The sequence below is a fragment of the Puntigrus tetrazona genome, chromosome 5, assembly GCF_018831695.1.
Source record: "Puntigrus tetrazona isolate hp1 chromosome 5, ASM1883169v1, whole genome shotgun sequence".
In the NCBI taxonomy this organism is placed as follows: domain Eukaryota; kingdom Metazoa; phylum Chordata; class Actinopteri; order Cypriniformes; family Cyprinidae; genus Puntigrus; species Puntigrus tetrazona.
Window position 1 is genome coordinate 13,454,295 of NC_056703.1, and position 9,778 is coordinate 13,464,072.

Genomic DNA, 9,778 nt, shown 5'->3' on the forward strand with positions numbered 1-9,778 from the left:
TTTGCCATTGGTTCTACATGTTATATATCTGCTATACATTTCATTCCAATAGCCAAATAAAACTTAAATGTATTCATAAGAACGCGAACTTTTTAGCTAGTAGACTATTATCGTCGGTTTTAGCTAAAGCGTGTGTAGTGAACCTGTTGGGGTTAGTGAGCACCAGCGCCACTGATACTGGAGCGTTCAGACCTGGTACTGCACCCACCCTTTTACGCCACGGAGAACAGGCGAGCGAGTGCGCAGGCGCAGCGCATACGCTGCTTTCTACGAAGTTTCTGGATATCTGGGCGCAACGCAAAATATTGACTACATTTGGCCTCTCTTGAGGTATTTATGCCACGGATTTGCAGTCTTGAAGTACTTTTATACGCTCACGGCGTTTCAGGAGTTTTCAAACTGATCGATAAAGTGACTGTGATACCACATATCGTGTAAAATAGCTAACCTTAGCTAGCTTAAATAGCTAGACAGGGATGATGTAGGTTATAAGAAAATGAGGGCGAAATGGGCTTCCGCATCCAAGCGTTTTGTTTCCTTGTGACAGAAATGATATTCAGTGTAGAAAAACAATAATTATGTGTACTCGACAACAGTTGTTTGCTGCTTGAGCATGTTTGTTTTTGGTTTAATTCAGTTGCTTTACAACGACGGCTCTGCTTCTCGGCACAAAGACGGGACGCGTGATCGTTATGTCGATGTATTTACGTAACTACAGTTTTTTTTGTACACATAGATGGAAATACGCGCTCGTGCGATTACAGCGAGTGAGTGAATGAATGAATGAATGGGCCGGTGTTTTAGTTGCTCTTCTTTCTGTCACGCGTCTTAAGATCATCTTGTAGTTGGAAATCAAGTGAATTATTGATGTCAATAATTAATGTGAACTATTTGCACTCACGGTGACGCTGTTGTTCACTGCATGCTCGTCTGAGAGGGCGACAGACCTTTAGTTGTACGTGACTGATACACTCCCCGATTTAAAAGGCGTGACAAAACATAAGAAAACTTTACAGTGTCATTATTTTTTAAAGGCATCGTTTGACATTAATCAGAAGTGATCGCTCGAACGTCTATATAATAATTATAATAATAACACTTGTAAATGAATACATTTAAATGAAGGACTCAAACTATATTTTAAGTGACTTCTATAGTCGTGTTTAGATATGTTGTGTCAATTCTGCAACACAAATTGTTGTTAAAAAAAACATTTTTGTTATTGACAATTTCTCACATTTTAAGTAGGCTCTATAACACAATTAAATATTTCTTGCATTGCAGATAGATAGATAGATAGATAGATACATACATACACACGTGTATATATATGCATATATGTATGTGAACTGATTTAAACTTGTAAAAAAATACAAAAATCCGATAAGTGACACACACATATATATATATATATATATATATATATATATATATATATATATATATATATATATATACATACATACACGTGTGTATATATATGTATGTGAACTGATTTAAACTTGTAAAAAAAGACAAAAATAAGGAAACATGTATTTTTATTATTATTAAAAATATATATATATTGGTACAGATATTGTTATTTTTATGACCAAAAAGTAAATGAAATTCACATTGTACAGTTCAGTTTGTAGAAGTAATTGAATGGCAGTTGTTGTTTATTTAATGTCATTTCTACACTGAACACAGACTCCCCCTAGTTGAAGAGAGTGATATTCTGCTGTGAAGATGTCTGTGTCTTCGCTCTACCTCCAACAAGACAACATGGTGCGCTTTAAGAGGAGAAAGGCACGTTTCTCTTTCAGTGAAGTGCACATCCTGCTGGACGAAGTGCGGAAGAACCGGCACATTGTTGTGGGTGAGTTTTACCTCATGTTGACAAGCAAAACTTCTAATTCCAGTCATTTTAGTTGTCCTTGCAAAACCAATAAATGGTAAATAAAAATGTCCCAATACTTTTGTTTTTGTGTGCGTAGGTAAGTTTAACGCTGGCGTTCCCTCTGACGTGAAGCGCAGGAAATGGGCTGAGATCACGGCGCGTGTTAATGAGATTGGCGAGTGTGACAGAGAAATCATGGAGGTGATCAAAAAATGGTCAGATCTTAAATGCGACACGAAACGCAAAGTGGCCGCCCTGAAGACCGGTGCCTCTGTCTCCCTAAGATTGGCACGGTCCAATATCGAACTGTCCCCGATGGAAGTCATCGTGGAATCCATCCTCGAACTGGACAAGAGGCCGTGGGAAGCGACACAGCGGTCCAGATCTCGCAGTCACAGTGATGATCAAGAGGCCGTGGGTGAGGATGAGGAAGAGGAGGATGGAGGGTTTGTAGGAATGGGGTCAGTCAACAGTTCCCCTAGCAGAGGAGTGGATGTGGGAGGAATGCCTGCGAGTGGATCTGGGGGTGAGATGCAGCATGATGGCTCCAAACCTGGAGGTAAACAAACTCAAAATATTCAAGTTGGATCATATTAAGAATTTTCAAAAGGTTTAGCACTTCAGTGGATAATTATCCCTGATGTTTAATAATGTTTATATACACATCAGCGATCTGTTACCGGGAAATGTTCACTGAAAAAATGATCAGTGCACTTTAAATATTCATATATTTCCCTCTGATCTCAGTAATAAACCATCAACCATGTTTTTAAAAACTACACTACTGTTAAAAAGTTTGGTGTTCAAGGGATTTTTGTCTACATCAAGACTGTATAACTGTAAAACAGTAATGTGAATTATTAATATTATAGCAATTTAAATGAACTGTTTTCTGTTTTACTATTTAAAAATTAATGTTTTCCTGTGATAGCCAGTCAGAATTTTCAGCAGCCATTACTTTTCACATGATCCTTTAGAAATCATTCAAATGTTTGACTTAACAAAAACTTATCTTTGATGAATAGAATATTCCACTTATTTAAAAAAGAAATCTTTTGCATTTTACATGTTGTTGCTATCACTTTTGATCAGTTTGATACACCCTTGCTTAATACAGTTATTCATTACTTTAAAAAAATATTATTAACTTGACCACTGATGTATTTTACCATTACGGTGTAAATAGAATCTTTGTAAAAATCTGAATATTGCAAAAAACGTTTTGCATATGAAGCAATAATTTTATCCCATCTGTTCAAAACATAAAAAAATATCTTCTAGGGAATCTAGGAAAGGAAGTTGTAGCCCTTGGGGAATCTACAGTTGCTATTTTAATAAATATAATGCATTTTACTTTTAAAGTGAGCTGACAAATGTCTGATAAAACGTCATATGTTCTGGCAGATGCCTTGAGTCTGATATAAACAACTTGTCATACAGCTCTTTGCCGTAAATGTAACCAATCATTTTGACAGCAGGCTTTGTCTCCATCATAGACTTTTTTTTTTTTTCATGTGACATTTTTATTGCACATTTTTCCTCCATAAGCTTTTAAAAGCTCTATAAACCTAAAAAAATAACATAGACATATATTTGTGAGTACATGTCTATTAAAAGCAAACGATCATGTGATGCGTATTGTTTGATCGCAGATCCTGAATCCCACTTAGACTCGGACGAGGACAACCGTGACCTCTTCCCATCGTCCTCTATGGCGTCTGTCGCTAACTCGTTCTCTGAGGAGGATGGAATAGCGACTAGAAGCAGTGCCGGACAGGTTTCTTCAACAGCCACCGCTTCCACTAAAAGACTCACGTCTTTCTCAGGGGTGGAGCCGGACAGTTCACGTGAGCGGTTAGTGCACAGCGCCAGCCTCAGCGTGCAGGAGCAGCACACAGCTAACGCTCTTCTAGCCACCGTCTCCCGTTCGCTTGAACTGCTTGCGGAGTCGGTGCAGCAGCTAGCAGAGACGCAGCAGGAGTTCGCGCGAGAATCGCTGCAGCTACAGAGGGACACTGTGCAAGTGTTGCGAGATTTTGCCTCCGGCGCTCTAACGATGCTGCAGGAAAAGGTCAACGGGAAACCAGCATTGTGAAATTTGTGCTTAGCAATCAAATGACAGAGTGCGTGACGCAATGTTGATATGATGTCTACAAACGTTCAGAGGGCACAGTGTCAAAATACTGTGATTAAGTGCAAAGATGTTTTCACACTAGCCTCTGTTTATCAGTAGGACAGACTTTTGGCGAAGTGCAAACGATGGTGTCACCCTAAAAGGATTTTGTTTGTGCCTATAGTAATACTATCTTCCACAACATCTTTTTCTTCCCTTCATTCACATCCAACAACTTTTTTCATTCAATGAAATTCATTCAAATGAAGCTGTTGCGAGGAGATTTACAGGATGGACACTGATGTGTACATTTTATGTAACATCTGTCGATGAGATAAAGGGATAGTTCACCTCAAAATGAAAATTCACGTCGTTTGACACCTGACTTTCTTCAGCGGAACACAGAAGAAGAGATGTTTTAGGATGTTGCCAACCAGTTTTGGTGACCATTGATGTACATTTTATGGAGGAAAAAAAACATTTCTGATGACAGACAAGGCATTTGTTTAAAAGGCCTGTAAGCAGTCGTGATAATTTCTTGGTTGTTATGAGAATGAGGTGTATTTGTAGCAAGTTTATCATCCTAATGCTGCTGCCAGGAGTGTTTCATATTTATTACAACTCTATGAGAGAAAATGCTGTGATAATTGATGTTATTTACTTTCACGGCCAGGAAACATTATATATACACGAGTACATGCAATCACGTTTAATGGTGTTAAAGGACAACTAAAACTTTTCTAAGACCAGCATACAGTGTAAAATATGGTTTGAGGCATCAGAATCTCATTAAAATAGGTCTCATATTTTGGCTAGTAGGAGATATTTTTCCCCTATGCTTGTGTACTACGATTTAATAAATTGGGACTAATGTACATCTACAGGAACTGAATTTCATATTCAAAGCTGTTAATGCTGTTGTTTTGTCACTAGAGGGCAGTGTGTCAGTTTACGCACAAGATAGTCCTCAAATGATTTATTTTTCTGCACGTGTTTCTTCAAAATCAGTGGGTTTTTCAGCAGTCTGAGTTTTGTGTGCGTGTGTGTTTGGTTTCTAAATGAAAATGGCTCCATTAGTGAGCCAGACATTTCAATAAATTTTAACTGAAAGTTTAGTGTGTATTTTAAGATCTGCTGATTTTGTTGCTTTTTTGGATACACATTTTTGTGTCTATACTGTAAATTGAAATACTGACCTCGACACCCATTTTCTCAATGGAAGTTTAAGGCAGAAGTAAAGGAGAAGTGACTAAAACTCAGGCATTGTTCTCTTGCTCTCCGGGGCTGAGGAGCTCTGCTTAAACAGCTGCCGGTGTGTGTGTGTGTGTGTGTGTGTTTCTGATGCCGTGTGGTGTTGGGTGTGTGTGCTGATGTAAGGCTGTGGTTGAGAATGCTTTGTGCGTGTGTAAGACGGCAGCTGGTAGCCCTATTGTGTGGATAGGGAACTCTGCTGAAAAAAAAAAGTATTGTATTGTGTCTGTCTGCAGATTGTGAATATGTCTGTATAATGTACCAGTCATTCATCATATAGGCCATCTAATGGACCGCACACCGGATACACGATAATACATTTTGTTCTCAGTTTAGGTTACATTAAGCTGCAGGGGTTTTTTTTACATTTGGGTCTTTGAACGCTTTTCTTGCATATATTTTTATTTATTAGGCAGATCAGTAAGATGGATAACTTATTTACTTGTTCAGCGTTGTAACTTGAAACTTTCAGGTCCATGTTGAAGCTGGTCTGAATTTTAAGAAGCCTTTATTTCGTTACAAAATATTTGTATTTCAAATAAATGCTGTAATGAGCAGCAAATCAGCACATTAGAATGATGTCTGAAGTTAGAAACCAGTTATTTTACTTTTAATGTATTTTGATCAAACAACCTCTGTGAGCGTAAGAGGTGTCTTTCAAAAACAAAAAAAAAACCTTGCTGACCTCAAACGTTAGTGTATGTGTGGTTTGATGTGATTTCTCCCTCAAACCTGCCTCCGTCAGCTGCCATCTGGAACAAAAGAGGCAGACTGTGAAGCAACAGCGGATAGATTTATCGATCCTTTTTTTTTTTTCAAGTACATCTCTGTTTTTCCTCCCCTTCTTCTGTTGGCCTGCTGACCTCTTCACCTTTTCTTCTCTTTCTTTCACCCCTGCTGATTCTCCTGCCCTCTCTTTTATCCTGCATCTGTCACTCTAGGGTCTCTAATAACCCAACGCTACCTCTGCTGTGAGGCCCTCTTTTCCTCCTTCAGAGGTTCAGAGCTTTACGGTGGGGCCCATGTCGTTCGGGTCTATTCAACTGCATGAGCAAGTCGTGTGTCTGTGTATCTGCGATGTGTTCGGTGCACCTGTTCTGACATGTAATGTCTAACGCATATTAATATTAATGTTTTTCACTCTCACCTACTACTAGGTTTAAGTGTTTTGTTGTGTTGAGACATTTCTTTTTTTAATCTGAATGACACATCCACAGCTTGGGAAAAATCTACATATTAAAAATAATTGTAGCTCTTATGCTTTGTATTTAATATTTAATGCAGTAAATTCTATATTATTGGATTTTCGCGCTTTATTTTTTAATTGACACCGATGTAAAAAGAGAGAAAGGAATCGCTTGAGAAAATGTACGGGCAAGATTCATCCATGACCACTCACATTGACCTCTAGACCACTGCTCTGTCTTAATGTGTTTTTAACAGTTCGCTTGTCTGAATATATGAGATCTGCTTCTGTGAGATTATTCCTGTCATTTTTACTTGAGCACAGCAGCTGCACATACATAAACACCCACAGTAGCTCCGATCCTACGCACATTTACATCGGGCAAAGGTCAGTACTTCCCTCAAGGCCAGCAGATTTTGTATGTGTGTATATATGTGTGTGTGTGTGTGTTTGTGAGTGAATGAAAGGACTGATCGGTCATCCCAAAGGGCTCAAGGCCCAGCAGATGCAGTTGCAGAGTGTGTGTCCTCGGGATGCTGGTCCGGTGTGGGTCACTAATGTAGGCAGATGAACTGTGTGTGTGTGTGTGTGTGTGTGTGTGCCCTATGGGAGCTGGTCTCCAGGGTGAGCAGATGTCGTGACGTGTGTGGAAATCCTGGGTCGGGTGTCATCTAAAGGCTCGAAAGACGATATGGTGATGTGAGTGAATGAATGTGAGAAGTTGTATGTGCGTAAAGTGGGATATTTTGAGTCGCGGGGATTGTGAATGAACTTCACTCTTATGTTGATGAATGTGCAATACCTTCATTTTTAATGGGTTTTTAATCATAACATTTTTATATCGTTTGAAATTATTTTTAATTAGGATTGACGCGATGATGTTTGAGGTACTGGACGGAGTGACTAAAAACAACTGTGTGTCTGTGCTCTTTTGCGGGCCTGCACATATGTGAGATTTGAGGTGTCTGGATGTGGATTCATAAATATGGATGAATGCATGTGGAGTAAAGGGTGTTCTGGGTTTCCCATGCTCCTGCCACGCTTGTGTCCCACCTCAAGGGACCACCAACCCCCAACACCCACATTACAAGACACAAATCAGTCATTGCCCATCTGCACCACACAGACAATGAGTCAACACACACACACACACACACACACACACACACACACACACATGCAATAATTTAATGCAAACACATACACAAACACACAGTCATTCACTTACTAAGATGAGATTAAAAGATACCTTATGATTACATTAGAATAGGAATAAATGTTATTCTAATGAATCTAATGTAAGCATTGGATCTTGAGGCATGGGACGAACCCTACAATGAAAACAGTGCAACATGGTGAAAATAATCAAGAAGGATTATTAAAATGTTCTTAACACAAATTTGCTTTCTAAATAATGGTGTTATCACTTACCTGAAAACCACCTGTCCTCAACAAAAGTAAAAAAAGAGGGATTGTACAAAATGCATTGTTTGTTTGGTCCTGACCTGAATAAGATATCTCACATAAATACGTTTACATATAGTCCACAAGAAAAAATAACCTTATTCAAAAGTTTACATACTATGCAAACATATTATCAATACTGTACTTTTTTTAATAGTTGTTCGTGAATCCCGCTGCATATTTAAACCCTTTCCAACAATGACTGTGTGATTTTGAGATCCATCTTTTTCAAAGACTTACATGCAACTATTACAAAATCAGTGAGCAACCTTTTGTAATAGTTTCATGTCAACTCCCTCAGTTGTCCTCAGGATCTCGAAATCACATAGACATTGTTGGAAAAGGTTAAAATATGCAAAAGCTGCTGGAAAACCAAAGAATTTGTTTGACCTGAAATTGTTTTTTTCAGAAGAAACAAGCACATGTAAATTTTTAAACAGAGTCAATTTTATGCTACAATTATTTTCTCTTTTGTGAATTATGTAAATTTCTTTCTGTTTGTACAATTGAATAATTCGTTACGTATGTATAATACTATGTCATGACAGAATGGTTTAGGTGTACCCTTAACTTCTTATTAACACTGCCAAATATCTAAACAATATCAGTAAGTCGTATTTCAACTGCTACAAGTGGTTACTCCACTTGTAGCAGTTGAAATATGACTTACTGATATTGATACTGATAGTGACACAGACGCCATTAAAATGATGGTTCGCCTCAGCTTCTTTTTTCTTTCTACTGACAAATACAGTGAAGCATTTTTCAAAATATCTTAGTGTTCAATAGAAAAAAGAAAGTCATACAGTTTTTATTTCAGTTTTTTTTTTTTTCATTTTCATTGTTTTCTGAAGAAAGTGTTTTTCCTATTTTATTGATTTGTTTACCCCCTTCAGCTAAGCACCTTTGAGTGCTGTACTGAGACCCTCTCTTTGGATAAATGTTTCTCTTTCTCTTGTCTGTGCAGATGTCAGGGATCTCAGAAGCCTAAATCCTTCTGCTAGCCTTTAGCCCAGACCTTGTGTCAGTTGCTTTTAACTCAGTCTTAACTTGCACAGCTTTCATTTAAGGATTAAAGGAACAGTTCACCCAAAAATTAAAATTAACCCATATTTTACTCTGAAGCCATCTTCACCTTCAGGGGTTTATCACATGCCCTCTGAAGCAGATCGATGGGTTTTTGCAACAAAAATATCTCTAGTTTTAAAATAACAATGTACATAACTGATGCACAACATGTGTCCGTTATTCACATTATCCTTTTAAAAAAAATTAAATATTTTTGTTACAAAAACCCATTGATCTGCTTCAAAGGATATCTGATAACCCCACCGAATATGTCCTATTTATGGAACTTTAAAATAATGGTCACTATCCACCGCATTACCAAGTTCGAAAGAGACAGGATACATTTTTTTTTAAACTCTGTCTGAAAGAGGAAAGTCAAATACGCCTAGAATGGTTTTAGTGAGTTAAATATGGAGTAATTGTTAAATAAAATTTTGGGGTGCATTATTCATTTAAACAGCAATGAATATGATATAGTCACAACTGTTTCAGTTTTGAGATAGATGAAACACGTTGAGGTTAAAGTTTGTGTTTAATTTAGCCTATCATTAATCAAAATACCTCATTTATAATGGAAAAAAATATTGTTTTCTTTTCCTGGTCATCCACTCATTCACAGGACACGGTTTATATATCTACCAGTACATTTAATAAAACACAGTGTGTGGCATAAAATGGGTCTTTGTCCCCTTTATCAATCAAAGAATCATGGTTTTGTTTGTCTACAACGTGACGCGGTATTTTCTTGACTGACTGTTGTCTTCGCACTTTGTAGATGAATTTGCATGTATATGTGGTCGTTGAGACATCATATATG

At 37.7% G+C, this 9,778-nt stretch overlaps 1 protein-coding gene across 1 annotated transcript; it reads left to right on the forward strand.

Annotated features, from left to right (window-relative positions):
- Window positions 1-211: 211 nt before the first annotated feature.
- Window positions 212-5,816, forward strand: zgc:153990 (uncharacterized protein LOC768125 homolog). Its single transcript, XM_043240709.1, has 4 exons — window positions 212-330; window positions 1,690-1,858; window positions 1,977-2,438; window positions 3,532-5,816. Exons 2-4 carry the CDS (start codon window positions 1,729-1,731, stop codon window positions 3,972-3,974), a joined length of 1,035 nt encoding a protein of 344 aa, XP_043096644.1. The 5' UTR covers window positions 212-330; window positions 1,690-1,728; the 3' UTR covers window positions 3,975-5,816.
- Window positions 5,817-9,778: the final 3,962 nt, after the last annotated feature.

What these genes read in the sequence shown, in the direction of transcription:
- zgc:153990 (XM_043240709.1), top strand. Translation starts at nt 1,729, where the DNA reads ATGTCTGTGTCTTCGCTCTACCTCCAACAAGACAACATGGTGCGCTTT. An exon ending in GAACCGGCACATTGTTGTGG is followed by an intron (nt 1,859 to 1,976) that starts GTGAGTTTTACC and finishes TTGTGTGCGTAG; the next exon opens with GTAAGTTTAACGCTGGCGTT. An exon ending in TGATGGCTCCAAACCTGGAG is followed by an intron (nt 2,439 to 3,531) that starts GTAAACAAACTC and finishes GTTTGATCGCAG; the next exon opens with ATCCTGAATCCCACTTAGAC.